The sequence below is a fragment of the Salmo salar genome, chromosome ssa18, assembly GCF_905237065.1.
Source record: "Salmo salar chromosome ssa18, Ssal_v3.1, whole genome shotgun sequence".
NCBI lineage: Eukaryota > Metazoa > Chordata > Actinopteri > Salmoniformes > Salmonidae > Salmo > Salmo salar.
The window spans coordinates 11563964-11582092 of NC_059459.1; the positions used below are offsets into that span (position 1 = coordinate 11563964).

The 18129-nt window shown below is 43.2% G+C and overlaps 1 protein-coding gene across 1 annotated transcript in view; it reads left to right on the top strand.

The window, feature by feature from the left end:
* The first annotated feature begins 7891 nt into the window (after positions 1–7891).
* LOC106576759 (alpha-2,8-sialyltransferase 8E) overlaps positions 7892–18129 on the top strand; it is a 31028-nt gene continuing 20790 nt past the window's right edge. The window contains exons 1-5 of the mRNA XM_014154130.2: positions 7892–8057; positions 8426–8506; positions 11325–11411; positions 15522–15779; positions 16069–16152. Coding sequence (XP_014009605.1) covers positions 7966–8057; positions 8426–8506; positions 11325–11411; positions 15522–15779; positions 16069–16152 — 602 coding nt within the window. The 5' untranslated portion in view covers positions 7892–7965. The remainder of the gene's footprint in view (positions 8058–8425; positions 8507–11324; positions 11412–15521; positions 15780–16068; positions 16153–18129) is intronic.

Consider the following 18129-nt stretch of genomic DNA (forward strand, 5'->3'; position numbering starts at 1 on the left):
TCTGGCCGGCGGCTCTGGCGTCTCCGGGCAGTCTGGCCGGCGGCTCTGGCGTCTCCTGACTGGCGGGGGGCTCTGGCGACTCCTGACTGGCGGGGGGCTCTGGCGACTCCTGACTGGCGGGGGGCTCTGGCGACTCCTGACTGGCGGGGGGCTCTGGCGACTCCTGACTGGCGGGGGGCTCTGGCGACTCCTGACTGGCGGGGGGCTCTGGCGACTCCTGACTGGCGGGGCTGGACTGACGCACTAGAAGCCTTGTGCGTGGAGCTGGTACTGGACGTGCCAGCCCGGAGACACGCACCTCAAGGCTAGTGCGTGTAACGGGAAACACCGGACCGTAGAGGCGCACTGGCGGTCTAAAGCGCAGGGTTGGCATCACCCCTGCTGGCTTGATGCCTACTTTCCCCTGGCACATGCGGGGTGCTGGTACTGAGCATACTGGCCTGAAAATACCAGGCCTTATCATAGCACCTACCCCAAAGCACGGGAACTGTCCAGTCTGTTTGCCTCTAAAAAGGGTACGGGGCGCTGGCCTGGGTCTCCAGTCTTGCCCCGTCAAACAGCCCTTGTGCCCCCCCCTAAAAAATTCTTGGGGGTGCCTCTCGGGCTCCCTTACCAGTCGTTCTCCCCAGTCCTCGCCAGAATTCTTCCGCTGCTTGGTCCTGGTTTGGTGGGAGATTCTGTCACAACATTCCTCGTGGTGTTGAAGGGAAGACCAAAATGCAGCGGGTATATGGATACTCATTCTTTTAATTCACAAAAAAGAGTAAAGCATCCAGAGAAAAAAACAAAACAATAAACAGTACTCACGACTAACAACAGTGTGGCAGGCTCAACAAGCAGTGCTCACAAACAATTCCCCACAAACACACAGACAAACACACCCAACTAATATAGGACTTCCAATCAAAGGCAACACCACACAGCTGCCTTCAATTGGAAGTCCACCCCAATTAACTCTACATAGAAACACCCAACCTAGACAGAACATAGAAAACACAACTTCTTCTGCCACGCCCTGACCAAAACTTATACACCTACTCCACCTGCTGGTCAGGACGTGACACCCTAGGTATTTACAGTTTTTTCCAACTGCTTACACATGTTTTCAAAACTGTCTCTCCTTTTTTTTTAACTCTACACACAATTCCCAAAACTGCACACACAAAATGCAAAATGCCTCACATCTCCTTCAAAATGTAACACTACATTCAAAATGCCATAAACACATGTCAGAATGAAGCATTTGCATCGTATGGCAAACACTGCTTTCATAATAGTACATTTTTGGATATACCATGTAAACACTGTTGTTCTAAATCTAAAGCTCTTTGGTCTTTCATAGGCTTATATCTACATTTCAATACAATGTTCTACAGTGAAAGTAATCTGCTGAGAGGGGTAACAAGTACACTGTAAACACCAATGCAATGTAGAAACAGAAAATATTTATTAGGCCAAACATTACTGTTGCATACAGTAGCATACAACAAAACCATAAACATATGTAAACCAAAAGTATATTCTTTATAATACAGTAAAGAACACAATTGTGTGTGTGGGGTCCCGGGGGGGCAGTCCAGGAATTGGTGGGGGGGGGGGGCAGTCACCAGTGCTAAGCTACGCTTCATCTCTTCTCCGGGCTGGGTCTGGCCACAATACTTCGTCCACATCACAAGATACGTTTTCTCTTGACGAACATCGAGGGAAGTATCTCCTAGCATGGCGTATCCAACCTTGGATCCCCACATGCGTCCTCCATTGCCTGGAGAAGCGGCATGCGGGCATAGGGTTGGCGATCATACACTTTCCAGCGCCAGGCTGAGAAGAATTCCTCTATGGGATTTAGAAAAGGTGAATATGGGGGTAGGTACAAAACTACAAATTGTGGATGGGTGGCAAACCAGTTTTGGACCAGAACAGCCTGGTGAAAACTATCATTGTCCCATAAAACCACAAATCTAGCAGGCTCCTGATCTGGATCAGGGACAAGCATTGTGTAAATTGCATCCAGAAAAGTGAGCATTTTACATTTTACATTTTAGTCATTTAGCAGACGCTCTTATCCAGAGCGACTTACAAATTGGTGCATTCACCTTATAATATCCAGTGGAACAACCACTTTACAATAGTGCATCTAAATCTTTTAAGGGGGGGGTTAGAAGGATTACTTTATCCTATCCCAGGTATTCCTTGAAGAGGTGGGGTTTCAGGTGTCTCCGGAAGGTGGTGATTGACTCCGCTGTCCTGGCGTCGTGAGGGAGCTTGTTCCACCATTGGGGTGCCAGAGCAGCGAACAGTTTTGACTGGGCTGAGCGGGAACTGTGCTTCCTCAGAGGTAGGGAGGCGAGCAGGCCAGAGGTGGATGAACGGAGTGCCCTTGTTTGGGTGTAGGGCCTGATCAGAGCCTGAAGGTACGGAGGTGCCGTTCCCCTCACAGCTCCGTAGGCGAGCATATGGCCGGTGTTGTACGGACCCAGTGTGGCATTGTGATGGAGGACCCCGTTTTGAGTGATGGCAGCACACATAGTAAAATTACCCCCATGCTGTCCAGGGACATTGGTAATTGCCCTCTGTCCTATTGTGTGTGTGACCTGGTGAATAAGTGTTGCATTTTGATTGGTTGTGTTTGGAAAAGGAAAGCAAGTCACTTCCTGTTAGATTTTTGTGTTTTAGGTAGAGAATTGTGTGTAGTGTTTTGAAAAAAGCGTTTTATGCAATTGATAACTGAGTCAAAGGCTGAGAAATAGCTTATGGTTTTGGATATTTGGTGTGTAGTTCTGCACCTTGAGTGAGAGGTTCCAAAAATCGTGTGACATGAAAAGATTTTGTGTGTAAGCAGTTGGAAAAAAATGTAAAATACTCAACCACCTCCACTGGTTGGTCGTTCAGAGAGAGTGGTTGGGACATTGGTAAGTTGTTGCCATTGATGATCAGCTCCTTTGTCTTTCCCACATTGAGGTGGAGGCCACTTGACCAGCACCATTCTTGAAGGTTGTTGGCCTGTTTAAAATAGCTGTCCCCATCTGACGTAGCATCTTTAAAAAAAGAGTCTTACCAGAGCCATGTCATCCGCGTACTTAATCTTGGGGCTAGGTGGGACGCTAGCGTGCCACCCGTGGTGCACTCCATCAACAGCAGGTGCATTTCAAGAGCGGCAAATTTGAATCCAAATAAATGTCAAAATTCAAATTTTTCAAAAATACAACTATGTTACACCATTTGAAAGATAAACATCTCCTTAATCTAACCACGTTTTACGATTTCAAAAAGGTTTTACGGCGAAAGCATAAATTTAGAGTATGTTAGGACAGTACATTTACAAGAGTTGTGTGTAATGTTTTGTCAAGTCAAAGACAGGGTCACCAAAACCATAAAACCAGCTAAAATGATACACTAACCTTTTACAATCTCCATCAGATGACACTCCTAGGACATTATGTTAGACAATGCATGCATTTTTAGTTCTATCAAGTTCATATTTATATACAAAAACAGCGTTTTACTATGGCATTGATGTTGAGGAAATCGTTTCCCTCCAATAACCGGCAGTCAAGTCAGCGTCACAAATTAAATAATTAAAATTAGAAAACATTGGTAAAATATTATATTGTCATTTAAAGAATTATAGATTTACATCTTTTGAACGCAATCAACTTGCCAGATTTAAAAATAACCTTACTGGGAAATCACACTTTGCAATAATCTGAGCACTGTGCCCAGAAAAATACGGCGTTGCGATACAGACTAGACGTCATGTTGGGGAGATCTAAAATCGAAAATACTATGTAAATAATCCATTACCTTTGATTCTCTTCATCAGATGTCACTTCCAGGTATCACAGGTCCATAACGAATGTAGTTTTGTTCAAAAAAGCTCATCATTTATGTCCAAAAATCTCCGTCTCGTTAGCACATGATGTAAGCCAGCCGGACTTCTCGTCATGAACGAGGGGAAAAAATATATTTCCGTTCGTTCAAACATGTCAAACGTTGTATAGCATAAATCATTAGGGCCTTTTTTAACCAGAACATGAATAATATTCAAGGTGGACGAATGCATAGCCTTTTATAACGTATTGGAACGAGGGTACCCAACATGAAGTAGCGCGCCAGGTGTCTAATGGGACATCACCGTTCCATGGCTCTTGTTCGGTCAGATCTCCCTCCAGAAGACTCAAAACACTTTGTAAAGGCTGGTGACATCTAGTGGAAGCAATAGGAAGTGCCAAAATATTCCTAAACCCCTGTGTTTTTCAATGGGATAGGTTTAAACTCAATACAACACATCAGGTATCCACTTCCTGTCAGAAAATGTCTCAGGGTTTTGCCTGCCAAATGAGTTCTGTTATACTCACAGACACCATTCAAACAGTTTTGGAAACTTTAGAGTGTTTTCTATCCATATATAATAAGTATATGCATATTCTAGTTACTGGGTAGGATTAGTAACCAGATTAAATCGGGTACATTTTTTTTATCCAGACGTGCAAATGCTGCCCCCTAGACCCAACAGGTTAAAAAGGCTCACATTGTTTCCTTGGATCTTCATCTCGTTAGTGTAGATAGAGAACAACAGCAGTGAACACTGTGTTCAGGGTCAGTTCATCAAAGAGGGCCCCATTCTGTGGGCGGTCAGTTAAAAAGTCCTTGATCCAACCTGCGAGGCCTCCGTTGACATTCAGGTCCAGTAGCCGTTTCAGCAGTGTGTGTATTTGCATTGTATTGAAAGCTGAACTACAATCAATAAATAATACGTTTGCATATGATTTTGCACGTTAAAGGTGACTAGCCACCATGCTCAGCAAGGTCAGGGTAGCATCCTCAGTCCTCCTCTGTGCCTTATAGGCAAACTGTAACGGATCCAGTTGATCCGCTATGGACAGTATTGTATTCATGTATTCAATTGTACTGCTGCTGTGTTGCTCAGATAGTAAAAGCATGGCATAGCAACACCAGATTTGTGGGTTCGAGTTCCACTGGAGTCACATATGAAAATGTATAAAAGCGTTGGCCTTCTAGCATATTTAGTAAAAGCAGTGTGAAACACCCTATCAAAAAGACCCCAGTAACTTCATTTTGGATTCATGTTTACTGTATAGGGGATGCATTACAGACAGTACATTTCAGATCTTGTTAAAACCTGTTACGGACAGATGTTTCCGCTAGCGGAACGCATCGCCATTATCCAATGATAGAGCGTGGCGCGAATTACAAACACCTCAAAAATCCCAAAACTTCAATTTTTCAAACATATGACTATTTTACACCATTTTAAAGACAAGACTCTCCTTTATCTAACCACATTGTCCGATTTCAAAAAGGCTTTACAACGAAAGCAAAACATTAGATTATGTCAGGAGAGTACCCAGCCAGAAATAATCACACACCCATTTTTCAAGCTAGCATTTAATGTCACAAAAACCAAAACCACAGCTAAATGATCTTCATCAGATGACACTCCTAGGACATTATGTTATACAATACATGCATGTTTTGTTCAATCAAGTTTATATTTAAATCAAAAACCAGCTTTTCACATTAGCATGTGACGTTCAGAACTAGCATACCCACTGAAAACTTCCGGTGAATTTACTAAATTACTCACGATAAATGTTGACAAAAAACATAACAATTATTTTAAGAATTATAGATACAGAACTCCTTTATGCAATCGCGGTGTCCGATTTTAAAATAGCTTTTCGGTGAAAGCACATTTTGCAATATTCTGAGCAGATAGCCCGGCCATCATGGCTAGCTATTTTGACACCCACCAAGTTTGGCACTCACCAAACTCAGATTTACTATAACAAAAATTGGATTACCTTTGCTGTTCTTCGTCAGAATGCACTCCCAGGACTTCTACTTCAACACCCAATGTTGTTTTGGTTCCAAATAATCCATAGTTATATCCAAATACCTGCGTGTTGTTCTTGCGTTCAAGACACTATCCGAAGGGTGACGCGCCAGTGCATATCGTGACAAAAAAATTCCAAATATTCCATTACCGTACTTCGAAGCATGTCAAACGCTGTTTAAAATCAATTTTCATGCAATTTTTCTCGTAAAATAGCGATAATATTCCAACCGGGAGACCTTGTTTTCGTTCAAACACTGAAAATAGAAAATGGAGTCTTCACATGCACGCGCGCACCAGTGTCATTGTTCTCAGAACAACCACTTTCCAAAAGCCCTACTGTTTTTCGCCCAGGGACTGCAGAGTTATCATTCCCCATTCTGGCACCTTCTGAGAGCCTATGGGAGCCTTAGAAAATGTCACGTTACAGCAGAGATCCTCTATTTTCGATAAAGAGGCTATAGAAGGCCAAGAAATGGTCAGACAGGGCACTTCCCATATACAATCTTCTCAGGTTTTGGCCTGCCATAAGAGTTCTGTTATACTCACAGACACCATTCAAACAGTTTTAGAAACTTTAGGGTGTTTTCCATCCAAATCAAATAATGATATGCATATTCTAGTTTCTGGGCAGGAGTAATAACCAGATTAAATCGGGTACGTTTTTTATCCGGCCGTGAAAATACTGCCCCCTATCCTAAACAGGTTAATATTACTATTAATATTACTATTATTTCAAAAATGTTTTACAGTGAAGTAAAATGATAGCCATAATAGTACATTACAGCATATAATATACTTTATGTGTTTCTACTTCTCAAACATGCTTTTTCATTATGTAGTCCTCAGAATCTGTAGTAGTCTAACCAGTCAAAAATCTATAGGTTTGTCATAATCGTCGTAATGATCGGACCAAACTGCAGCAGGGATGTGCATCATCTTCTTGATTTAATGAACACTGAACAAAAGCACGACGAAAAACAGTCCTGTAAGGTACTAAGACTATACATGGAACAACCAACCACAAACACAAGAGAAAATAAACCCACTTAAATATGGCCTCCAATTAGAAGCAACGATAACCAGCTGCTTCTAATTGGAGGTCGTTCCCAAAACTAACATAGAAATAGACAAACTAGAAAACCCACATAGAAATAGAAAACATAGAACATAAACCAAAAACCCCGAAACACACTAAACAAACACACCCCTGCCACGTCCTGACCAAACTACAATAACAAACAACCCCTTTTACTGGTCAGGACGTGACAAGGTTTACCAAATGGATTATCAATTAAGAGCAGTCGGATTAAGTAATAGTATGTGTTTTAACAAATGAGGAGAAAATCATACTCAAGTAATGTGAGCATTGCATTGTGAAAGGCAATTACTTTATATGAACATGTATTGCAATGTGAAACATGCATTTCTAGATGAAACATTGATTTTTAAGTTGGATGAAAAAGTGAGTTTTATGTGTTGTACTTAGTCAATTGAAAATGTGCTTAGAGTTTTGAAACAACTGCCATTTTGATGATCTGTTTTGAGTTTTGTTCTAAGACTTGTGAAAATTGACCACTTTTAATTGTGAAAATTGCACCAAAGCGTTTGAAAAAAACTGTAATAATGGACGTTAGACAGTTGATGAACTGTCCTCACAGACCCAACATCACGTAGAGAGAACTCTACAGATAATGTCTGAAAATTTGATCCAGTCTCTTGCCCACCTCTCTCTCTCTCTCTCTCTCTCTCTCTTACTCTCTCTCTCTCATTTTCTCCCTCTTTCTCACCCTCCCTCTTTCCCCCCTACCCCCTTCTCCCTGTCTATTTCCCTCTCTACAGTATCAACACGATTGATGAACTGCCCTCACAGACCCAACATCACCCAGAGAGAACTCTACAGGTAATGTTTGTTCACTGATAGACTTTGCTCTGTACCTGTTGGCAACTTGTCATTCATTCTCTTGCACCACTTTGTCTCGTTCCCGCTCCAACCCCCGCCCTTCCCGCCCTCCCTCCCTCCCTTCCTCATTCTGTAGAACACCAACTTGGGAGTGAGAAGGAACTTGATGGTGATTAATGGTTGATTGGTTATTGTGGCAGTTGGCACCATGCGTTATAGTATATATCTGGTTCTATTCATTCTGGTGTGTTCTGCTTCTCTGCTGTCTGTCACACTCATAAGCAGATACTACCACAAAAGGTAAGTTTCTTTATTTTATGTGATTAATAAAAAATAACTATGGGACAAATTTCAGATGTAAGTGGTATATTTTCGAACACTCTTGATGGTGAATTCCCACTAAGGACTTACCACAGTGTTTTACCAAGAAGGCTCAGGCTTTTGTACTTTCACCTCTACGGCCCGGTTCTAATGTCACTGAAGCCATGGCCTCAGTGGACCTGCTTTGACTTGGGGCAAAGGCTAGGCCACTGGTACTTTTCAACTGGCATTTACATAACAGTGGCTGTCTGTGGAAGTCTTTTGTGAAATACCATAAGAACTGTGTGTGTGTGTGTGTGTGTGTGTGTGTGTGTGTGTCTGTGTGTGTGTGTGTGTGTGTGTGTCAGGAGTGGTGGTTTTGACAGTTATGCAGCTTTTCGCTGTAACAGACTGAGACTCAAGTTCCTCACTCTCACTTCAGCCAAGGCGTAAGTTAACACAAACGCACACCACACACTCAAAGAGGAACAATATCTCTGTCTGATATACACTACCGGTCCAAAGTTTTAGAACACCTACTCATTCAAGGGTTTTTCTTTATTTTTACTATTTTCTACATTGTAGTACAATAGTGAAGACATCAAAACTATGAAATAACACATACGGAATAATGTAGTAACCAAAAAAGTGTTAAACAAATCAAAATATATTTTATATTTGAGATTCTTCAAATAGCCACCCTTTGCCTTGATGACAGCTTTGTACACTGTTGGAATTCTCTCAACCAGCTTCACCTGGAATGCTTTTCCACCTGTCTTGTTGGCTGCTTTTCCTTCACTCTGCGGTCCGACTCATCCCAAACCATCTCAATTTGATTGAGGTCAGGGGATTGTGGAGGCCAGGTCATCTGATGCAGCACTCCATCACTCTCCTTCTTGGCAAAATAGCCTTACACAGCCTGGAGGTGTGTTGGGTCATTGTCCTGTTGAAAAACAAATGATAGTCCCACTAAGCCCAAAACAAATGTGATGGCGTATCGCTGCAGAATGCTGTGTTAGCCAAGCTGGTTAAGTGTGCCTTGAATTCTAATTAAATCACAGACAGTGTCACCAGCAAAGCACCCCCACACCATAGCACCTCCTCCTCCATGCTCTACGGTGGAAAATACACACGCAGAGATCAACCGTTCACCCACACCGTGTCTCATTAAGATATGGAGGTTGGATTAAAAAAAATCTCCAATTTGGACTCCAAACCAAAGGACAAATATCCACCGGTCTAATGTCCATTGCTCGTGTTTCTTGGCCCAAGCAAGTATCTTCTTATTATTAGTGTCCTTTAGTAGTAGTTTCTTTGCAGCAATTCGACCATGAAGGCCTCATTCACAAAGTCTCTTCTGAACAGTTGATGTTGAGATGTGACTGTTACTTGAACTCTGTGAAGCATTTATCTGGGCTGCAATTTCTGAGGCTGGTAACTCAAATGAACTTATCCTCTGCAGCAGAGGTAACTCTGGGTCTTCCTTTCCTGTGGTGGTCCTCATGAGAGCCAGTTACATCATAGCGCTTGATGGTTTTTGCGACTGCACTTGAAGAAACTTTGAAAATTCTTGAAAATTTCCGCATTGACTGACCTTCATGTTTTAAAGTAATGATGGACTGTTGTTTCTCTTTGCTTATTTGAGCTGTTCTTGCCATAATATGGACTTAGTTTTTTACCAAATAAGGCTATCTTCTGTTTACCCCCCTACCTTGTCACAACACAACTGATTGGCTCAAATGCATTAAGAACGAAAGAAATTCCACAAATTAACTTTTAAGAAAGCACACCTGTTAATTGAAATGCATCCCAGGTGACAACCTCATGAAGCTGGTTGAGAGAATGCCAAGTGTGCAAAGCTGTCATCAAGGCAATGGGTGGCTATTTGAAGAATCTCAAATATAAAATATATTTTGTTTTGTTTAACACTTTTTTGGTTACTACATGATTCCATATGTGTGAGGGTCGATGCTGGCAGACGAGAAGCAAGTACAGGGAGTGAACATTTAATTACCAACGGACATGGAACAGGACAGGACAGCGTCTGGACATGAACACATAATGACATTAATGCTGTTACAGGGAACAAACAGTGGAGCAGACAGTTATAGACGGGACAATTAACAAAGGGAATGAGTCCAGGTGAGTCCATTGAGCGCTGCTGCGCTTAATGATGGTGACAGGTGTGCGTGTTGAAGGGCAGCCTGGCGCCCTTGAGCGCCAGAGAGGGAGAACGGGAGCAGGCGTGACAGTACCCCCTCGTCTAGGGGCGCCATCCGGCGTCCCACCTGGGCGAGCCTGACGGGCTGGTCGAGGCATGGGCGCTGGACAAGCCGGCTGAGGCGTGAAAGCCCGATGATCCCGCTGAGGCATGGGAGCCAGACAAACCGGCTGAGGCATGGGAGCCTGATGGGCTGCCTGAAGCATGACGTGGGGTGGGTGCCTGTCGAGCCCACCGAGGCAAGACAACCTCTCAAGCCAGCTAAGGCATTGAAGCCCGACAAGCTAGCTGAGGCAGCCCCGGTTCCCTCGATGACGGCACCCGGAGCCGACGTCACCAACCAAAACTCCCTGATGCTTCTTTTAGTGGTTGTCAGCATTCTGTAAGGGTCGACGCTGGCAGACGAGAAGCAGGTACAGCGAGTGAACATTTAATTACCAACGGACATGGAACAGGACAGGACAGCATCTGGACATGAACACATAACGACATTAATGCTGATACAGGGAACAAACGGGGGAGCAGACAGTTATAGACAGGGCAATCAACAAAGGAAAGGAGTCCAGGTGAGTCCAATGAGTGCTGCTGCATGTAATGATGGTGACAGGTGTGCGTAATGAAGGGCAGCCTGGCACCCTCGAGCGCCAGAGAGGTAGAGCGGGAGCAGGCGTGACAATATGCGTTATTTCATAGTGTCTATGTCTTCACAATCATTCCACAATGTAGAAAATAGTAAAAATAAAGAAAAACCATTGAATGAGTAGGTGTTTTTAAACTTTGGACCGGTAGTGTATTTTAACCGTAAAATATATCAGAAATACAGCACGCTCACACTTTCTTTGTTTCCCTTCTTTCTTTCTTTCTTTCTTTCTTTCTTTCTTTCTTTCTTTCTTTCTTTCTTTCTTTCTTTCTTTCTTTCTTTCTTTCTTTCTTTCTTTCTTTCTTTCTTTCTTTCTTTCTTTCTTTCTTTCTTTCTCTAACCTCTCCTCACTCTCTCTCCCCACTCCTCACTCTCTCTCCCCCCTCCTCACTCTCCCTCTCTAAAGTATCAACATGAGGACTCTAATAATGGACGTTAGACAGTTGATGACCTGCACTCACAGACCCAACATCACCCAGAGAGAACTCTACAGGTAATGTTTGATCACTGTAGCAATCTGAGATCTACAAGCAATGCATGATCACGGCTCTCTCTATTTGTGCTCTAAAGATAATGTCTGATCACGTCTCTCTCTGAGCTCTGTCAGTAATGTCTGATGGACATTGCTCAGTACCTGTTTACATATTGTCATCCATTCTCTAGGACCTATTTGTTTCATTCCATATCTCTCTCAATTCAATTCAGTGAACATATTGCAAAAGCTTACTTTGGACATTTAGAAATACACTGCTCAAAAAAATAAAGGGAACACTTAAACAACACATCCTAGATCTGAATGAAAGAAATAATCTTATTAAATACTTTTTTAATTACATAGTTGAATGTGCTGACAACAAAATCACACAAAAATAATCAATAAATATCTAATATATCAACCCATGGAGGTCTGGATTTGGAGTCACACTCAAAATTAAAGTGGAAAACCACACTACAGGCTGATCCAACTTTGATGTAATGTCCTTAAAACAAGTCAAAATGAGGCTCAGTAGTGTGTGTGGCCTCCACGTGCCTGTATGACCTCCCTACAACGCCTGGGCACCTCTGGCGAGCACATGGAGGGCTGTGCGGCCCCCCAAAGAAATGCCACCCCACACCATGACTGACCCACCGCCAAACCGGTCATGCTGGAGGATGTTGCAGGCAGCAGAACGTTCTCCACGGCGTCTCCAGACTCTGTCACGTCTGTCACGTGCTCAGTGTGAACCTGCTTTCATCTGTGAAGAGCACAGGGCACCAGTGGCGAATTTGCCAATCTTAGTGTTCTCTGGCAAATGCCAAACGTCCTGCACGGTGTTGGGCTGTAAGCACAACCCCCACCTGTGGACGTCGGGCCCTCATACCACCCTCATGGAGTCTGTTTCTGACCGTTTGAGCAGACACATGCACATTTGTGGCCTACTGGAGGTCATTTTGCAGGGCTCTGGCAGTGCTTCTCCTGCTCCTCCTTGCACAAAGGCAGAGGTAGCGGTCCTGCTGCTGGGTTGTTGCCCTCCTACGGCCTCCTCCACGTCTCCTGATGTACTGGCCTGTCTCCTGGTAGCGCCTCCATGCTCTGGACACTACGCTGACAGACACAGCAAACCTTCTTGCCACAGCTTGCATTGATGTGCCATCCTGGATGAGCTGCACTACCTGAGCCATTTGTGTGGGTTGTAGACTCCGTCTCATGCTACCACTAGAGTGAAAGCACTGCCAGCATTCAAAAGTGACCAAAACATCAGCCAGGAAGCATGGGACTGAGAAGTGGTCTGTGGTCCCCACCTGCAGAACCACTCCTTTATTGGGGGTGCCTTGCTAATTGCCTATAATTTCCACCTGTTGTCTATTCCATTTGCACAACAGCATGTGAAATTTATTGTCAATCAGTGTTGCTTCCTAAGTGGACAGTTTGATTTCACAGAAGTGTGATTGACTTGGAGTTACATTGTGTTGTTTAAGTGTTCCCTTTATTTTTTTGAGCAGTGTATGAACATAATTAATAATAATAATCAATATTGTCAATGGGACAACAGTAACAACAATAACCAAAGGTCAAAATAACAATAACAATAAGCATAGAGGACATGTGTAGGTTGGTTGGTCTTGTTGGACACTGTCCCTCATTTTATGTCAGGCAGCAATGTATTGCGCTGCCAAACCACAGCTCTCTGCGTCCTCATCCAACAGGATGGGAAGCCTATCCTCATCAGAAAGGTCTTTGAAACCTTGAATAACTTCTATGGGCTACGTGGGACTAGCTAGCGTCCCACCCACGGTACACACTATCAACAGCCAGTGAAATATCAGGGCGGCAAATTCAAAACAACAAAATCTCATAATTCAAATTTCTCAAACATACAACTATTTTACACCATTTTAAAGATACACTTGTCCTTAATCCAACCACATTGTCCGATTTCAAAAAGGCTTTACGGCGAAAGCATAAAGTTAGATTATGTTAGGACAGAGCATAAACAAGAAAAACCACACAGCCATTTTCCAAGCAGGAGAGGTATCACAAAAAACAGAAATACAGCTAAAATTAAGCACTAACCTTTGACGATCTTCATCAGATGACACTCCTAGGACTCAATGTTACACAATACATATATGTTTTGTTCGATAAAGTTCATATTTATATCCAAAAACCCAATTTTACATTGGCGCGTGATGTTCAGAAAATATTTTGCCTCCAAAACTTCCGGTCAATGAGCACATCAATTTACAAAAATACTCATCATAAACGTTGATAAAATATTAAACTGTTATTCAAAGAATTATAGATACGCTTCTCCTTAATGCAACCGCTGTGTCAGATTTCAAAATAGCTTTACGGCGAAAGTAAATTTTGCAATATTCTGAGTACAGAGCTCAGCTATCAAAGCAAGCTATACAGTTACCCGCCAAGTTCTGGAGTCAACTAAACTCAGAAATAGTATTATAAATCTTCACTTACCTTTGCTGATCTTCATCGGAATGCCCTCCCAGGATTCCCACTTCCACAAGAAATGTTCGTTTTGTTCGATAAACTCCGTATTTATGTCCAAATACCGCCTTTTGTTTGCGCGTTCAGATCACTATCCAAAGGCAAAATGCACGAGCTCAAAACCAGAGACGAAAAGTCAAATAGTTCCATTACTGTTCGTAGAAACATGTCAAATGATGTTTACAATCAATCCTTAGGGTCTTTTCAACATAAATCTTCGATAATATTCCAACCGGACAATAGCGTATTCATTACAGAGGAAAAAGAAGGAACAGTGCGCCTGCCCGCTCAGTAAACAACTCGTTGGTCTCAGGCTTGAGACTGCTCTTATTCTCTTCCCAGTAACAGTAGAGGCATGAAACAAAGTTCTAAAGACTGTTGCCATCTAGTGGAAGCCTTAGGAAGTGCAAAATGACCCCACAGACACTGTAGTTTGGAAAGGCAATCAATTGAAAAACTACAAACCACTTCCTGGTTGGATTTTTTCTCAGGTTTTCGCCTGCCATATGAGTTCTGTTATACTCACAGACATCATTCAAACAGTTGTAGAAACTTCAGAGTGTTTTCTATCCAAATCTACTAATAATATGCATATCCTACCTTCTGGGCCCGAGTAGCAGGCAGTTTAATTTGGGCACGTTATTCATCTGAATTTCCGAATACTGCCCCCTGTCACCAAGAAGTTAACTTGGCTTTTGAAGATTTTAGAAAGGCAGGGCAGGATGGATAGAGGTCTATAACAGTTTGCGTCTAGAGTGTCTCCCCTTTGGGATCTCAGACGATACGAAAGAGAGGTTGAATAGGCTAGTGATAGGAAAGCATGGCCAGCCGTAGAAAAAAGCTTATTGAAATTATCCTTCATCGTAGATTTGTCGATGGTGACAGTGTTTCCTAGCCTCAGTGCAGTGGGCAGCTGGGAGGAGGTGCTCGTATTCTCCATGGACTTTACAGTGACCCAAAATGTTTGTAATTAGTGCTACAAGATGCAAATTTCTGTTTGAAAAAAGCTAGCCTTAGCTTTCCTAACTGACTGTGTATATTGGTTCCTGACTTCCCTGAAAAGTTGCATATCGCGGGGGGGGGGGCTTTTTGATGCTAATGCAGAACGCCACATGATGTTTTTGTGTTGGCAGTCAAGTTTTTGAATGGGGCATGCTTATTAAAGATGGTGAGGAAAGCACTTTTAAAGATGCCTGCTCATCAGCGAAGAGCTGATTATTTTGGTTGACATGTTTATCTATCAGGGTGTGTAGGGTGCAGATATGATCGGTCATATGATGTTTTGGTATAAATCCAATTTGGTTTTTACTCAAGACATTGTGCCTATTAAGGAAGTTTAGAACTCTTAGATTTATAATACAACAGAAAACCTTCCACAGGTTACTGTTCACACAAATGTCTGTTTTGATGTTAGGGTCAAATTTGTCTCCGTTCTTAAAGATTGGGCTTTTGAGTCCTTGATTCCAGATGTCAGGGAAATAACCTACACTCGGATCAAATTAAACAATTTTAATATGGTCAATTGAAAATGTGCACTAGTGAGTTTGAGCATCTCATCTCTCTCGCTCTCTCTCCCTCTCCTGCTCTCCCTCCCTCCTCTCTCCTCTCCTATCCCAGGGTGATCTTACGTTCCTGTTGTAATGCTACAGGTGAGATGATCCTGACCAAACAGAACACTAAGTTGGGCCAGAAGATCCACTATGAGACCAACCAAAAGCTATTTAAAACGGTCGACAAGAAACTACACAGCATGCTGCCAAAGGACTTACCGTGGAGTAAAGGTTTGTTGAGTCATTGTGCCGTGGTGGGAAGTGGAGGAATCCTGCAGAACAGCAGCTGTGGAGCAGAGATAGACAGTGCTGATTACATCATCAGGTAACCTTCATCATTATCACCATCACCATCATCATTACCATCATCACCACCATCATCCTCAACATCTCTCTCTTTCTCTCTCTTCCTCTCTCATTCCCCCTCACTTCACTTCTCTCTCCCCCGCTCTCTTTTTCCCTCCCTCCTCTCCCCCTCTCCCCCTATCTCTCCCTGCCTCCTCTCTCTCTCTCTCCTTCCCTCCTCTCCCCTCCTTCTATCTCCACTCTCGCCTCCCTCCCTCCCTCCCTCCATCTCTCTCTCTCTCTCTCTCTCTCTCTCTCACTCTCTCTAGGTTTAACCTGGGTCCGGTCACCAACAGTAAGGATGTGGGGAACAAAACCCACCTGATGACCATCAACCCCAGTCAGATCAGAGGGTGAGAGAGAGAGAGAGAGAGAGAGAGAGAGAGAGAGAGAGAGGAAGGGGACCAATGACTGACTATATGAATGGACAAAGCCAACGATCACATGGCCCCATTCATTCCTAATTGAAAACGCAATAGCACACTTGAAGCCAAGAATGTTGCTTTTAGCGTCTAAGATGACGTCTCAGGGGGGAAACTTATGTAGACATAACATGCACAGTTTGAGCTACTCCAGGAAGTGACGTTGCAGGCTAGCTCAGTGCTGCACCCTCTCATTGAGTATCTCAAGTTCAAGGCCGTCTGGGTACTGTAGGTTGCCAGTAGCCACTGAATTATCCTTATAACTTCTTCTGTGTGTGATTTTTTTTTAAATAATCTGTGTAATAGAAGAAATTCTTGGTACCACAATTGTCTTAAAAAAAATATGTACACAAATATTACCATTTCCCCATTCACTATAAAAGGGGAACCTGTTTCCTGAAAACAATGCCTGCACTGTTGCGGTCAGCATTGAACTTTGTGGCTTCAATGAGAGTTAGCAGTCGTTCTCTCCTGGAGGGGACAGAGAGAGAGGGAGAGAGGGGAGAGAGAGGGAGGTAAGGGAGAGAGACCGATTGGGATCATAATATAGCTAACTAGAAGGTACTTTTGAAGAAAAATTGTGCGAGTTGTTTTAGCCGGCCAAAATTAAGTTTAAAGTAAAAAAAACTGTAGTAGTATATAGTAGTAGTAGTAGTAGTATCAGCAGCAGTAATATAAGAAGTAGTAGTAGAAGTAGTAGTAGTAGTAGCAGCAGTAGTAATAGAAGTAGTAGTAGTATATAGTGCAGGGGTCTCCAACAGGTAGATTGTGAGCTACCTGTAGCTCGCAGCCCACCTATGAGTAGGTCGCCAAACAATTCTGAAAATACATGTGTTTTTCACGTGTTCCACCGCAAACTGTCATGAACATATATCACAAGTATCAGACACCGCAAGCTCCCAGCTACCATTTAATCAACGCAACACCACACATTCAAAGAGGAATTATCTCTCTGTATACTTATTAACAGTAAAATACACAGTTGAAGTCGGAAGTTTACATAGACCTTAGCCAAATACATTTAAACTCAGTTTTTCACAATTCCTGACATTTAATCCTAGTAAAAAGTCCCTGTCTTAGGTCAGTTAGGATCACCACTTTATTTTAAGAATGTGAAATGTCAGAATAATAGCAGAGAGTGTCACGGCTGTTGTCGGTGAAGGAGGACCAATACGCAGCAGGTACGTGTATGCTCATCTTGATTTTTATTAACTACAAAAATGAACATACAAAATAACAAAACGAAACGAACGAACAACTACAAACAGTCTGGTAAAGCATACGGCTTACAGACAGAACAATCACCCACAAATAACACATACAAACACACCCTAATATATGGGACTCTCAATCAAAGGCAGATAGACAACACCTGCCTTCAACTGAGAGTCCCAACCCCAATCAACCAAACATAGAAACACACACACTAGACTAACCATAGAATTAACTAAACATAAACCAAAACCCGGAAATACTAAATCAAACACCCTTTACACAAACACACCACCCCGAACCACATAAAACAAATACCTCCTGCCACGCCCTGACCAAACTACAAAACAATTAACCTTATATACTGGCCAGGACGTGACAGTACCCCCCCCTTAAAGGTGCTACCCCAGAAGCACCTTAACAAAAAATAACCCCAAGCAACACCAACAAAAAGTCCCCTTTTCTAAAGGGAGGGAAGGGAGGGTGGCTGCCGTCAACGACGGCACTGTGCGACACCCCCCCTCCCCAACCCACCTATTTCTGGAGGTGGCTCTGGTTCCGGCCGTTCCAGGCTGTCGGGCCACTCTGGCATCGCCGAGGGGCAGTCGGGCCAGTCTGGCATCGCCGGGGGGCAGTCGGGCCAGTCTGGCATCGCCGGGGGGCAGTCGGGCCAGTCTGGCATCGCCGGGGGACAGT